The sequence below is a fragment of the Cebus imitator genome, unplaced genomic scaffold (genome assembly GCF_001604975.1).
Source record: "Cebus imitator isolate Cc_AM_T3 unplaced genomic scaffold, Cebus_imitator-1.0 Scaffold68, whole genome shotgun sequence".
NCBI lineage: Eukaryota > Metazoa > Chordata > Mammalia > Primates > Cebidae > Cebus > Cebus imitator.
The window spans coordinates 9,940,121-9,956,441 of record NW_016107383.1 but is presented as its reverse complement, the minus strand read 5'-3'; the positions used below and the strand labels follow the sequence as shown (position 1 = coordinate 9,956,441).

Below are 16,321 nucleotides of genomic sequence, written 5' to 3'. Positions count from 1 at the left end.
AAAAAAAAAAAAAATTCTAGGACCAGATGGATTCACAGCTGAATTCTACCAGACATTCAAAAAAGAGGTGGTACCAATTCTACTGAAACTATTCCAAAAGGCTGAGAAAAAGGGAATTCTTTCTAACTCATTTCTGAAGCCAGTATCACCCTGATTCCAAACTAGGAAAGGAAAAAGAGAAAACTACAGACCAATATCCCTGATAAACACAGATGCAAAAGTCTTCAACAAAACACTAGCAAACCAAATCCAACAGCACATCACAAAGAAAATACCCTGTGATCAAGTGGATTACATTCTAGGGATTCAGGGACGGTTTAATATAGGAAAGTCAACATAAGTGATACATTGCATAAAGAGAATTAAAAACCATATAATCATCTCAAGAGTTGCAGCAAAAGCATTTAATAAAATGCAGCATCATTTTATGGTTTAAAAAACTCTCAACAAAGTAGACATGGAAGGGACATGCCTCAAAAATAATGAAAGCCCCATATAAAAACCTTCAGCCAACATCATACTGAATGGGGAAAAGCTGAAAGCTTCCCCTGAGAAATGGAATAAGACAAGGATGCCCACTTTCACCACTTCTATGCAACTTAACACTGAAAGTCCTAACCAGAGCAATCAGGCAGATGATATGATCTTATATTTGGAAAAACCTAAATACTCACCAAAAAATTATTAGAACTAATAAACAAATTCAGTAAAGTTATAGGATACAAAATCAACATTTAAAAATCAGTAGCATCTCTATATGCCAAGAGTGAACAATGTGAAAAGGAAATCAAGAAAGTAATCCCATTTACAATAGTTGCAAATAAAATAAAATACCTCAGAATAAACTTAATCAAAGAAGTAAAAGATCTCCACAATGAAAACTATAAAACATTGGTGAAAAAAACTGAAGAGGACACAATAAAATAGAGACGTGTTCCATGTTCGTGGACTGGAAGAATCAGTATTGTTAAAATGTCCACAATACCCAAAGCAATCTACAGATTCAATGCAATCTCATTAAAATACCAATGACATTCTTCACAGAAATAGAAAAAAATGCTAAAATTTACTTGGACCCACAAAAGACATAGAATAGCCAAAGCTATTCTAAGTTAAAAAAAAAAATGGATAAATCACATTACCTGATTTCAAATTATGCTACACAGCTATGGTAACCAGAACAGCGTGGTACTGGCATAACAACAGACACATGACTCAATGGAACAGAATAGAGAACCCGGAAATAAATGTATTCATCTACAGTGAACTCATTTTTGACAAAGGTATCAAGAACATATGTTGGGAAAAGGACAGTCTCTTCAAAAAATGGTACTTGGAAAATTCGATATCCATATGAAGAAGAATGAAACGAGACCACTATGTCTCATCATATATAAAAAAAAATCAAAATGGATTAAAGACTGAAATCTAAGACCTCAAGCTAGGAAGCTAATACAAGAAAACATTGGGAAAACTCTCCAGGGCATTGATCTGGGCAAAGATTTCTTGAGTAATACACCACAAGCATAGGCAACCAAAACAAAAATGGACAAATGGGATCACATCCAGTTAAAAAGCTGATGTACAGCAAAGGAAACAATCCATAAGGTGAGGAAACAACCCACAGAACAGGAGAAAAGATCTGCAGCCTATCCATCTGACAAGGGATTAATAACCAGAAGATATAAGGAGCTCAAACAACTCTATAGGAAAAAAAAAAATCCGATTATCTGATTTTAAAATAGGTGAAAGATCTGAATAGACATTTCTCAAAAAAAAAAAAAACATACAAATGGCAAACAAGCACATGAAAAGGCACTCAGCATCATTAACAATCAGAGAAATGTAAATCAAACTTCAATGATATATCATTTCACACCAGTTAAAATGGCTTGTATCCAAATAACAGGCAATAACAAATGCTGGTGAGGATGTGGAGAAAAGCAAACCCTCATACACTGTTGATGGGAATGCAAATTAGCACAACCACTACGGAGAACAGTTTGGAGGTTCCTCAGAAAACTAAAAATAGAATTACCATATGAGCCAGCAATCCCACTGTTGGGTATATATCCAAAAGAAAGGAAGTCAGTATATCCAAAAGAATACTGCACTCCATTGTCTGTTACAGCACTGTTTACAATAGCTAAGATTTGGAAGCAACCTAAAAGTCCATCAACAGATGAATGGATAAAGAAAATGTGATACACACACGCAACAAAGTACTATTCATCCATAAAAAAACAATGAGGTCCTGTTATTTGCAGCAACATGGATGGAACTGGAGATCATCATGTTAAGTGAAACAAGCAAGGCACAGAAAGACAAACTTCACATGTTCTCACTTATTTGGAGAAGCTAAAAATTAAAACAATTAAACTATTGAGATAGAGAGTGGAATGACGGTTACCAGAGAGGCTGGGAAGGGTAGTGGGAGGCAGGGGAGAAGTGCAGATGCTTAATGGGTACAAAAATACACTTTGATAGACTGAATAAGATCTAGTATTTGATAGCACAACGGAGTGAGTACAATCAACGATAACGTATTGTACATTTTTAAATAACTAAAATAATGTAATTAGATTGTTGGTAACACAAAGAAAGGATAAATGCTTGAGGTAATACCCTATATACCCTAGTGTGATTATTACATATTGTATACCTATATCAAAATCTCATGTACCCCATAAATATATATACACCTACTAGGTACCCACAAAACTTCAAAATTAAATTTAAAAGAAAATAAATCTCTCCTTTATATATTGACAACAGGGAAGACAAGGAATTGTTCATCTCTTTCTGAGATGCAAACCTCTACCAGAGTGCTATTATCTTCATGTAAGGCACTAACTAATTTATTCAAGAAATAGGTGCTAAGTCCATGCTACGTGCCTGGTACTGTGCTTCTCCGTACTCACCAACAGAAACTTCAAAGCTGATGGGTTTATCTCCAATCTTCCGGTCAATCATGGTAGCTTCAAAAAATGCTCCAAAGAGTAAAAATTCCTCACATTTTTCTGGTACAATCTACAGAAATAAAAATAAACTATTAGGTAGAACTGGCTTCGTTTTCTCCTGAGGAAGCTGATTTTGTGATGTTGGCCTCATCCAGCATAATTTATAAACATTTGAGTCTCTGGTTCAGACTCAAATGACAGAGCATTTCCCCCAAAATCAGACATGTATGAATCAGGATCTGCAAGCTGCAGATCCAAATTCAGTTATTCATCTAGAATGATGCAGTCTCAACCTTCTGAGCCTCTACCTTAAAATAAAACTCCTTTTATTTTAACAAATAAACGGTGTGAGTATCTTTCTAAGATGCTGCTGGTGAAACACAGGTTGGAATTACCTTCTGGAGATTGGGGTTTTCGAAAACATAAAATCAAAGACAAGAAACAGAATTACAGGATAAAATCCTTAGATTTGAGCATAACTTTATGGCTTACACAAGGTAGTCAGATCATGTTATTTGTTCCTCCTAGCAATCTTAAGAGGTCAAAATTTGGATCATTCCCATTTAACAGATAAAGAAACTGAGGGAAGTAAAGCTTGAGATTGTCAAGTAATTTTCCCAAGTATTCTCACCACAGACCCAGTGCTCTCTGAACTCGAACATGTATTCATCCAATGCATTAACGCTAACCAGAATCAAACTTTACTTCCCCAAATAAGCAAGCCTGGATAAAAAGAGGCAGCAGATTAGTCACATGTACAAGCCAGTGGCCAATCATGTGTATCCAGGGTGGGGTACATGCACTCTGGTTGCTGCTGTGAGGGGTACACAGTTCCCAGAATCACAGCTGCCTTCATATTAAAAAGGACCTTAGACTTTATCTACTCCAACCTCCACCTTTTATCTAAATAAACTGAAGCTCGGTGACACTACGCAGCTTACCAAGGTCAAACACAGCAAATTAGAGTCAGCCAAGACTCAAGGCCTGGTTTTCAACAAGGCTGCCTCTCAAGGAGCCCACAGTCTGGAAGACTAGACTATAGCAAGTCATAAGACAGGAGTCATCATAAGGGAACACACAATTGTTTGCAAATGACTCTAATTGACAAGGAAAAGGCTAATGTTTCAGGGAGCAGACGTTGCTGGACCCACTGACACAGCTTTACATTTCTGAGCTAAGAGGCTGAGTCAACTGGAGCCACATATTCTGTGCTTCCTGGTTTTGCAATTGGATTTATTGATCTCTGCAGAAATGATCATAAGGACAATCTAAGGAAATAAAGCAACCGTGACCCAGGGATCAAGAACTCCACTGAGTTGAGAGTCCTAGACAGGTACCCCAGAGAGCCAAAGGATTTCCGTATCATTAGGTGAAGGATATCCCCTTCTTTCATACAGGAGCTACTGTGGTGCCCACCTTCCTAGGAAATGCTCCCAGTGACCAGAAAGTGTCGAACAGGGTGAGGTTCAGTGCTGGATCTTAGTCACTAAGCATACCCTCCTCCTACCACTCTCCCACAGACTATCAACTAGCCTCCTATCTCAATTTCTGAGGCTGAGTTTACTCTCTGGGAGGTGGTTAACAAACAGAGAGAAGCTAAGTGTGGTGGCACACGCCTGTAGTGTCAGCTACTCGGAAGGCTGTGGCAGAAGGATCGTTTGAGCCCAGGAGTTTGAGGCCAGCCTGGATAACATAGCAAGACCCTGTTGCTAAAAATAAAAACCGCAAAACAAGGAACTACTAAGAGACCTAGAGGGAATGCAGGCCATGTAGCCCAGAGAGGAAGTGCAGGATCCAGAGCCAGACAAAAAAAACCTTCTTCAAATCTCAACACTTCCACTCCCAGGCTGATTGACTTTAAGCAATTCATGTCTACTCTCTAGGTGTGATGTTCCTCAACTGTGAAATAACCACCATAATCGGGCTGTCAAGGAGGGGAGGGGGCAGAAATGACATCATTCACGTCAAGCAGCTAGTAAAAAGCCTACACACATCACCATAAATGGCAGTCAAGGTAAGTATTTCAGCGGGGCAGAACTGATGTCTTAATTCCACCCATCCTACAAGGTTTAACTCAAATGCTGTTCTATTCTGAAAGCACATTTTGGCTCCTCAAACTGGTAAAATTATGATAGGTAATGTTTACTGACCTCTTACTATGTGTCGGAGATGGTATGAAGAATTTTGCCTACATTATCTCCTGTAATTCTCACAAGTATATCAGGAAAGGGGCATTTCTACTTCACTCACAGACGATGACACTGCAGTCCAGTGAAAGATTAAGATCTCTGTCCAGAATTGTTGAATATAACTAATATTTATTGAGCACTATGTACCAGGTTCTGTTCTGAGCATTTTTGCATATATTCATTTATCAAATCCTTAATAAGAGTCTGAGAAGCAAGAGGTTATTCTTGGAAATAAGCATAAGGAAGTTAAGTCATTTACTTAGATTCAAATGCAGGCAATCTTTCTCCAGGGACCAGGCAGTAACCATGGCATCATACTGCCACAATTTACACCCAGCTATCTAACTTGGGGGCTTGACATTTTAATAATTATACTTCACTCACTCCAGGACATAACAGCACTTCATCTGTACCTCCTTAAAGCACCTGCCATTTTCTACTTCCTGTTACATTTATATTTCATACCTCTCCTTCTATATCATAAACTCCATGGAGTTAGGCTCTATTTTTATTCTTACCAATATCAAGGATGACATTTAAATAAGAAGCTACTCAGTTGTGTTCACAGAATTTTTAAATGAACCCATTTTTAGATTGGCTATGATCTGCAAAAATTTGGGATGGGGAGGTAAGCTTTGAGGGTGGTGATGAGGGTGAGTTGACAAAGCCAGCATCATGGGATCTCTCGAGACTATCCAGATGGGCAATAAAGGTGTGGCTGCAGCTGGGGAGACTGGAGCTCGAGGACCAGCTGAAAACAAGGATGCTGCAAGAAAGGGCATCATCATGTTGATGAGGGTGAGCCCTGAGCTTTTGAGGTGTGAGAAAGGTTGAAGTCCAGTGTGGTGGCTTTAAAATATATCCACAAATTATTTGCTAATCTTCCCCTCAAAAAGTAAAGACTAATTCTTGTCTTTGAGGATGGGCTGAACAAAATGATTCATTTCTAACAAAAAGAACATAGCAGACATGTCACTGTGTGACTTCTGTGGCCAGGTCATGAAAGACAGTTTCAGCCTTGCTCCCTCTTGAATCCCTCTTGCTCCGGGGGCAGGCCAGCTGCCATGTCACAGGATCCTCAAGCAGTCAGTAGGAGAATCCGCAGAATGAGGATGAGGCCTCCTGCCGAAAGCCAACAAGGAATCACAGCCTCCTGCCATTTGAAGGAGCCATCTCCATAGTGGATTCTCCAGCCACAGTCAAACTTTCAGATGATGATGGCCCCTGCCAACACCTTGATGTAAACATCATGAGAGATTCTGAGGCAGAACCGCTGAGCTATGCTATTCCCAAATTCCTCATCTACAGAGAAAATAAATCTTAGTTGTTTTAAGCTGCCAAATTTTGAGATATGTTGTTATGCAGCCATAGATAACAGGCCCAACAAGATACTGGCAACAAATAAGAAGCCAAGATGAAGAGAGGAGGGAGGGGAAATAAGGGTTATATAGTGCATGAATTTTACCTCTCTCCTATTACCTACTGCATAACAGCCAAGATACACCCCCACAGCCTGTAGACAAATGTACTTTCTACCCCACATAAGTTCCCAACCTCCCTTCCTTTCTGATTGAATCTACTTTAAGTGTCTTCAGCAAAATATCTTAAAGATATTGTGACTTGAATTAAGAAAATATTTTTTATTGTACTTTAGGTTCTGGGGTACACGTACAGATCATACAAGATTGTTGCATAGGTACACACAGGGCAATATGGTTTGCTGCAACCAATGAGAACAAACATACAACGTACCAGAATCTCTGGGACATATTTAAAGCAGTGTCTAGAGGGAAATTTGTAGCAATAAATGCCCACCAGAGAAGCAAGGAAAGATCTAAAATTGACAGCCTATCATCAAAATTGAAAGAGCTAGAGAAGCAAGATAAAAAAAACTCAAAAGCTAGCAGAAGACAAAAAAATAACTAAGATCAGAGCAGAACTGAGGAGATTGAGACACACACACACACACACACACAAATCCTTCAAAAAAATCAATAAATCCAGGAGCTGGTTTTTTGAAAAGATCAACAAAATAGACACACCACTAGCCAGATTAATAAAAAAGAAAAGGGAGAAGAATCAAATAGATCCAATAAAAAAACGATAAAGGGGCTATCACCACTGACTCCACAGAAATGCAAACTACAATCAGAGATTACTACAAACAACTCTGTGCACATTAACCAGTAAACCTGGAAGAAATGGATAAATTCCTGGACACTTGCCTCCTCTCAAACCTAAACCAGGAAGAAGTTGAAACCTTGAACAGACCAATAACAAGGGCTGAAGTTGAGGCAGCAATTAATAGCCTACGGACCAAAAAAAGTCCAGGTCCAGTCAGGTTCACAGCTGAATTCTATGAGACATAGGAGCTGGTACCATTCCTTCTTAATCTATTCCAAACAATACAAAAAGAGGGAATCCTTCCCAAATCATTTTATGAGACCAACATCAGCCTGATACCAAAACACAATAAAGACTCAACAACAACAAAAAAAATTGGGGCCAATATCCATGATGAACATAGATGCAAAAATCTTCAATAAAATATTGGCAAACCGATTACAACAGCACATCAAAAAGCTTATCCATCAGAATCAAGTAGACTTCATTCCGGGGATACAAGGCTGGTTCAACATACGCAAGTCTATAAACGTAATCCACCACATAAAAAGAACCAAAGACAAAAACCACATGATTATCGCAATAGCCACAAAGAAGGCCTTCGACAAAATTCAACAGCCCTTTATGCAAAAAACTTTCAATAAGCTAGAAATAAAAGGAACATATCTCAAAATAATAGAAGCTATTTATGACAAACCTACAGCCAATACCATACTGAATGAGCAAAAACTGGAAGCATTCCCTTTGAAATCCCGCACTAGACAAGGATGCCCTCTCTCTGTCACTACTCCTATTCAATATAGTATTGGAAGTTCTAGCCAGAGCAATTAGGCAAGAAAAAAAAATAAAGGGTATTCAATCAGGAAAAGAGGAAGTCAAATTGTCTCTATTTGGAAGAAAATATTTTTCTAGCCTCTTTCTACTTGGCAATCCTTGTTTAGAAAAGAATAGACAGCTTCAACCCACAGCAGGAAAGATGACCACAGGGGCAGATGGCGATATCAGCATAGGTAGCTACTAAGCCACCCGCAACTTCTGGTGAAGTTCAAAGTTAAGTCTCCAAAGCTGGCACATATTCTCAAGAAACACCCCTACACACAGTCCCATATAGATAATATGAGTTCTAACCACAACAAACTAACACCCACGTTTTCAGATAATATTTCCCAATACAGTATATGAGTCCAGAGAAGAGAACTAGGGAGGAGGGCCACAAAATTTCCAGAGTCACAAACAGATTGGAAAGCTCTGAATAGCTGCTCCCTGGTGGTGGGAGAAAACCATAGCGACACTGACGACAGCAAGAAAAATGCATTGCCTGCTTCCTATGTATGTGCCAAGAGCTCTGCTAACCGTTTTACATGCATTTCCTCATTTAACCCCCAGAAGATGCCTATGGCAGGGTAACTATTAACTATCTCATTTTGTTGATGGGTAAACTAAAACACAGAGAGGTGTTAGTATCGAAGCCATTAACTACAATCCCTCCCCACCGCCCCCCCCCCCACTGCAAGATTCCCAGCCCTGTACTCCAACCACTCCCCTACACAGTTTCTTAAGATTTATTAGATCCCAGCAACAAAAACAAATGCCTCTTCCAAGGCTAAGGTAACCAGCTGCTATACTTCTTTGGACTGTCCAGTCTCTCCTAGAAATGGACAGCTGTAGGATTTTGATCATCACCTCCCTTCCCTACCCAAAATTATTGCCTACTTGACCTGAGAGGCAGACTTTCAGAGGCAGAATTAGCCATGCTGGGGGCTGGAATCTACCTACCTTCACTACTGACAAAGCGTGGTGCTCTTTCATTTGCTTAACTGCAAGTTACCATTGATAAACTAAACAGTAGAGAGACGATTCACCATTTGTATTTCTCTTAGAGTCTCAGATCTCTTTCCCATAAGACAGAACTGGGCTGGGAAAGTGCTCAGATGCTTCATGGTGAGTAATAAGCATTCCCTAAAGTAGTGATTTCCCCCGCAGCGTTGGGGTAGGGGAGTAGGTTTCTCAATTTCTTATACTCCAGCTTGTCACCTACTCTTCCTCCTCTTCGTTCCGCATCCAAAATTCTCTCCCACCCAGAGCTTACTCTAAGCTAACGCAACTAAACAAAGTAAGGCCACAGATAGAGTTTAATCAATCCCATACCACCCACTCCCACAAACTCCTGCACAGCACTTTTATTTCTCCTTACTTGGGTTTCCATGGGAATTATATTTGGGGAATAGGGGGCTCAAAGGAATGTATCATAGGCAGGTAGATGTCTGTGAAGTGTGCAAAAGGGGGCAGAGGATCAGCCTCAGAGCACAGGGCTGGGCCAACACCAATTTTTCAGGGTGAATAAGACATATGCCAGCCACGCCTTCAGGAACCTGTGGCAGGGGCAGTCACTGCTCTGGTTCACCTCACTGGTAAAGTACCATAAAACAGTGCCCAGACCTACCTCTGGGGGGACATCAAAGGGCTCCACCTCCACCTCGGTTGAGTTCGTTTTGTTTGAAGCCTGTTGGGATTTTCCATCATCAGTTTTGTCAGCCTTGTCTTTACCTTTGGAAGATCTGGAGTCTTTGTCCTTGGAAGGCAACTTGAACTCCTTCAGGGCCTTGGAAAATTTAGATTCCTGTGCCCCTCCTGAGAGGATTTCCACAGCGATTTCTACCAAGATTCTGCCCCTGAATGACACGCCTTCCCCAAAGCCTTCATTCAGTTCCTGGTAGTCATCCATCAGACTGTGGTTCCTGGGCGAGCCATACAGGTTAATCCAGGCAGGCCCAAAGGTGGGCAGAAAGCCTAGAGAGACACCAGGCTTTAGTTCTCTCATTATGTTTATTATGTTTTTGCTTTATAAAAGTTCCACCAATTCATTTCAAAATGTAGAATATACAAGAAAGACAAAAAATATTTACAGGATATCCCATCACCAAAAGACAACTACGATTGCCATCTTGCCTTCTAGTCTTTTTATATTTCCTTCTAGTCTTTTTTGCATTCACGTTTACACTTGTTCACAGTTGTACTAATGCCATAAATGCTAATCTGTATTCAGTTCTGTTCATTTATTCATCAAATGTTTGATTCCTCCATGTTCTCCTGTAGGCTCTATGTTTAGCATCTAGCAGGGTACATGTGCCAGGTATCATGCTAGATGCTAAACAGAGCCTGTTGGAGAACAAAGCAGGTGTCAACATTAAACAAATAAATATTTACAGTGCAAACATTACAGAGGAAATGCACTTTGTGCTGCAAGAACAACTCACAAGCTGATGTAGCATGGAGGGAAGTTAGGCAGGCAAAGAGAGAGTGTGTGTTCTGGCTAGAGGGAGCAGCACGTGCCCGTTAGAAAGGAGCTTGGAGCTAGAGATGAACTGTGTGGGAGAGTTTGGAGAGGTAGGTGGGTCTTGGGGCCTTGATTAAAATTTTGGTCTTTATCCTAAAGACTGGAAATGTTTTAAGGGAATTTAAGCAAAGATGTGACATAATCGTATCTCTTAAGATCACTCTGGCTGTTACATGAAGGGTTAGAAGAATGAATATGTCTAACTGGTTCAAGGACCACTTTGTCATCAAAACTGAAGACCAGCATCTTGAACTAGGGTGAAGGTAGCGGAGACTGACATAAGTAAATGTTTCAAGATATGTCCTGAACATAGAATCAAAAAGACCTGGGGATGTGAACTCACTGCTGATACAAGTGTTTTCCCTTCTTAATATATAGTAACTGAGAAAATGCAGTGTCTATAGGAACATCTGGCAACATCTCAATGACAGGCAGTACAGCCTGGTGGCTCTGAGGCCCGAGTTCAAATCTCAGCTCTGTTATGTTTAAACTATATGACCTTGGGCAGTTTTTTAATTTTCCTGTGCTTCAGTTTTCTCACCTCTAAAAGGGAGATGCTAATAGTACTTGTCTCATTTAACAAATTAAAAGAAACTATCAATTGAGTGCTTTACACAGGCCCTTAGGAAGTGCTAAGAATATAGGCTATTATAAAAAAGCAAATATATCATAATCTGCTTAACGATCCCCCACTGCTGACAATTAGATGTTTCTGTATATTTTATTATTGTCAATAGTTTTATGCCTACACATTCCCTATGCCCTACTCCCATAGACTGGATTCTAGCCCTCCTGTGAGTAGGCTTAGAGAAGTAAGAACATTGTATTAAAATGGATAGAAAGATTTTATAGTCCTGATGTCTGTATTTTAAACCACTGATATTTTAAACCACTTCCAGAATGCCATCAAGATGCTCCTGAAAGGTTGTAAATAAAACATGTTTACATCTACTTGAGAAATTGTGTAGAGGGGCTGAGTGTGCTTTCTGCATAAAGCAATCTTGTGGCAAACACTTCTATAATGTAAAGATTTAGACAAAGGTACTTATGGAGCTCTCTCTATGGCATCTGCTAGGGACATAAAAATGTGTAAATCTTGTTCTCTGCTCTTGACACACCTTTAGTCTAATAGAGGAAAAAATTAAAATCATTACATTAACTTCATATATAGATATGTGATATATTAGTAATATACATGTATATATTTGCTTGTACATATATATGTGTGATTATATGTAGATACAAATGTATGTATGCAAAAAAATGTCAATTTGTATAAATTTGTAGCACAGAGGAAGATTGCCTGGGAATTTAAAGAAGGAAGGGTTTGTTGGGCTTTTTAGAGAATTATCATCTACTAATTTGGGTTTTGCAAATAAAGAGCCATATACTGAGTTGAAATTCTTCTACCTGACCTCCGCCTGGCTGGCTCGGTGGATTCGTCGGGGCTCTCAGCTCTCTCCTTGGCTCACAGCGTGCACAGTCAGTGCACCTCCCTGCTGTTCCTTCACTCTCATGCTCCCATCAGTGGGTTGAAGACACAATTTTTGTTGGTAATATTTATCTTGTGGGTCATACTAACATATGTAGTAGGCCATATTTGGCCCATAGATCTTAGTTTACCAATGTCTGATTTACTCAAAACGTCTCATTTTTCCATTATGGGAAGACTGACTTCCTCAAGGATACATAGCAGTGTTTGTGGAAGACCCGGGACCAGGAACAAACCTCCTGGCTCCCAGAGCCTGACTTCATCCATTGCCCTGAACCAAGTCAAACCACAGACCCTACAGTAGCATGGAAATTGCCTTATACATGGAAGGTGCTCTAACCCAGGGTCCCCTAAACCCCCAGGGCCATGGGTCAGTACCCGTCCTGTTATGAATTGGGCTGCAAAGCAAGAGGTGAGCAGCAGGTGAGTGAGCATTACCACCTGAGTTCCACCTGTCAGATCAGCAGTGCCAATAGATTCTCATAGGAGTGCAAGCCATATTGCGAACCGCACATACGAGGGACCTAGATTGTGTGCTCCTTATGAGGAGGCTCCTAATGCCTGATGATCTGAAGTGGAACAGTTTCATTCCAAAACCACCCCCCACCCATCCATGGAGAAACAGTCTTCCACAAAACTGGTCCCTGGTGCCAAAAAGGCTGGGGACCGCTGCTCTCGCCCATGCCTTTTAAAGATGAGGGCTCTAAAGCAATTATTTTGAGACACTTTCAAGTCAGATGGGTGGGGCTTTACCTTTGTCTCCATCCTGTTCATTGGAGATTTTCTTCAGGTCAATGAAATGGGTTGCCAGTGCTACGTCATTCATGCTGCCTTCATCCCACACCTGGATTTTCACCCTCCGACACAAGGGAGGGAACATTTCCTTGAAGATCACCTGTTCATGCCACACAGGATCAGCACAGTTCTTTTGCACTGTGGTTCTCCCCTAAAAACACACCCAGGAGGACATGAGTCATGGAAGGGAGTGACTGACTATAGAAAACTCTTCAAGTCAGTTGGAAATACAAGGCGAGTTGTCAAAGATGAGGAACCTGCATCTGACACCCATGAAAATCAGTTACATTCAGCAAACATGACTGATGACCTGCTCTGTGCTGGACACTGTGCTAGGCATCTGGGACAAAGGCAAGTCACAGCCCTGTCCTCAGGAAGTTCTAATCAGCATATTGGGGTTGGGGTGAAACTAACACCCATATTACAAACAGGAGTTCTGTGCATCCCCAGGAATGCAATGGATGTAGTTCGAGCATGAGGCTCATGTTCTGTAGAAGTATGACCTTATGTGAATCACTTTTCCAGTCTGGACCTCAGTTTCCTTGTCATAAAATGGAGGTGATATCTTATACGATCTCTCAGCCCAAGTCAAAAACACTTCAGTGTTCACACTGCCAAGGGGAGACAATCAGGGTAGGTCTGTATTTTAATGGCAGAGACAACACGTGTGTCAGTTGAAGCTTCAAAATCCAGCTAGCCAGGGTTAATCTCTGACCACGTACCCAGGCCTAGACACTTCCAATGGCTCCTGAGCAGAAAAGAGCAATGTCCAGGCTTACGTAGGACAAGGACTACCTGGGGGAGATTGTGGAACAGGTCGGGAGGTGGGTGGAAATTCTACAGGACCTGGAGACTGAATAAACAGCTCAGAGAAGCAGCCGGGAGTGAGGAAGGATGCCTGTCTGCCTGGATCCTAAAACACAATCCACCCATAGCTCCTTTCCATTTTCTCCAATGAAGAGTGAGTGGGCAACCCTCCCCCATTTCCCTGCCACATCCTCTTGCCCTTTTTATTTATTTATTTATTTTTAAGACAGAGTCTTGCTCTTTCACCCAGGCTGGAGTGCAGTGGTACAATCTCTCCTCACTGCAACCTCGGCCTCTCAAGTTCAAGCAATTCTTATGCCTCAGCCACCCAGTAGCTAGGATTACAGGCATGCACCACCACACCCAGCTAATTTTTTTGTGTTTTTAGTTGAGACAGGGTTTCGCCATGTTGGCCAGGCTGGTCTTGAGCTCCTGGCCTCAAGTGCTTCAACCACCTCAGCCTCCCAAAGTGCTGGGATTACAGGCATGAGACACCGTGCCGGGCCCCACTGCCTTTTTGTGACAAGCTTTTGCTTTCAAGGCACTTCCTAATTTTTATCTAATTTGATTTGATTAAACTATCTTGGATAGAGAGCAGGGCCCTGGCCCAGGCCTGCCAGTATTGGTAATAATGATTCCTCACCGTCTGCCCAGCAAAGGACACCTCCACGAAGGGATCCACCAGGTCCTTACTGTCACCCACAAATGCCTTGGTGACGTTAGCCATGATGCTTGAGTTCATTTTGGGCAAACCTTCTGCTTTGTAGAGTCTCACATAGAATCTGGCCCAGGGTCTCTCTGATGGGAACCCATCAGGGATCAAAAGATTCCTTAGGGGGGATAAAAACAAATGAAAATGCTCTCTCTATTGAAGAAACAGAGAAAAGGCAAGAGAAATTTGGAGGAAGAAAGATCCCGACATAAGATAAAAATCTGAAGAATAAGATTCATCGCTGAAACAAGTTTTCTTTCTAGTGTAAATGACAGAGAAGGGTATGCATAGAGTGAATGCAAACTCATTCAGGTCCTAGGATGATAGGATAAATACTGTCTCCCATCCTTAACCTTAGAAGAGGTGTCTTCCCACATCACAAACTGGTGATTGAAATTATAATTCCTTCAAAGAAAATTCAGCTACATTAAGAAAAATTAGATAAGCTTAGGAATAGCTTATCTATTATGGGTTATAGGAAGACAGACAGTTCTTGACCTAGAGCCTGACCTCCTGAAGGAGAGTCACACCTTAATAAGACACATCTTGGCGTCTGACAGAGCAGAATCCCAGGTGGCCAAGCTGAGAACAAGCACGGTCCTCATGTACCCATAAGAAAAGGGGAGAGGAAAAGAAAGAGACTAAAATTGAACATATCGTTTCCATGCACAGCCCTGAATGGACTTGTCTCACTTTTCTATTTGCTCCTCGGCGTCAGAAGTTTTAGTGTTGGTCTTCAAGACGTCGCCTTTCCCCATCACGCTGATGTCACATTTCAGGTATCCCTTGGTGCCTGTCCTGATGTCGCCAGGGTCTGTGAGCAGGGCCCACTTGTCGCAGAACTGATGACCTGTGAAAGCACCCCTACAGCTCACATCCTTCATCCTTCACAGATGGGCCCAGCAGCCCCACTCCTTTCTCTCCCATGCGCTAAGGCCTCCCGGGCTCTCCTCACTCTGTTGCTCTGGTTGGTAAAACACCTCAGTTATTTCCAAACCTCATGTTCCTTCCCTCTTCCTTTCCCTCCTCCCTCTTTGCTTGCCACCAGTTCTCCATCTTTTCCGCCAATTTACCATAGATACTTAGGAAGCCATCGACCTAGCAGAAATCACTGAGACAAGGCTCCAGCTTTGATGGGAAGGAGGACATTAATGAAGTGTAGAAGTCACACACATATTATGTACCCACGGGACATAAATGTGGCTCCTAGATCTTTTTGTTTGGTCTCACTGTGAGTCAAAACTTCCAAGATGGCTTACGTAATCTAGACTTCTAGCTTATCTTTAAAAATGGTTAGTTCTGGCAATACTGGCTTCACATTTCTTTTCTTTTTTTTTTTTTTTTTTTTTNTTTGAGATGGAGTCTCACTGCAGTGCCCAGGCTGAAGTGCAATGGCGTGATCTTGGTTCACTGCAACCTGTTCCTCCCGTGTTCAAGCCATTCTCCTGCCTCAGCTTTCCAAGTATTTGGGACTACAGGCACGCACCACTATGCCCAGCTAATCTTTGTATTTTTAGTAGAGACGGGGTTTCACCATATTGGTCAGGCTGGTCTCGAACTCCTGACCTCAAGTGATCTGCCCGCCTTGGCCTCCCAAAGTGCTGGGATTACAGGCGTGACCCACTGCACCTGGCCACTGGCTTCACATTTCTATATGACAGGAAATACCAAAGGCGCTGGGTATCCACAGTCCTTGTATATGGAGCACAAGCCCTCGTCTCCTTTCACACAGACTCCATCATTCTTTATGCCTCACACCAGGCTGCTGCACACAGCTATGCTCACTGTCTGGCCCCTGCAGTCATGGGAGTTGGAGTCCCTGTTGAAGATAAGGGGCCTTTCATAAGAAGATCTGTGCTGGCTCTGTTACTTATTTGCTCTTGACCTTGAATAAATTACCTAGCT

The 16,321-nt window shown here is 41.5% G+C and overlaps 1 protein-coding gene across 1 annotated transcript in view; it reads right to left on the bottom strand.

Annotated features, from left to right (window-relative positions):
• The window catches only part of FER1L6 (fer-1 like family member 6), a 157,818-nt gene that overhangs the window by 123,174 nt on the left and 18,323 nt on the right, over nucleotides 1-16,321 (bottom strand). The window contains exons 7-11 of the mRNA XM_017530746.2: nucleotides 15,110-15,266; nucleotides 14,348-14,534; nucleotides 12,856-13,048; nucleotides 9,717-10,063; nucleotides 2,922-3,030 (exon numbers count right to left, since the gene is read on the bottom strand). Of these exons, the coding sequence (XP_017386235.2) occupies nucleotides 2,922-3,030; nucleotides 9,717-10,063; nucleotides 12,856-13,048; nucleotides 14,348-14,534; nucleotides 15,110-15,266 (993 nt within the window). The remainder of the gene's footprint in view (nucleotides 1-2,921; nucleotides 3,031-9,716; nucleotides 10,064-12,855; nucleotides 13,049-14,347; nucleotides 14,535-15,109; nucleotides 15,267-16,321) is intronic.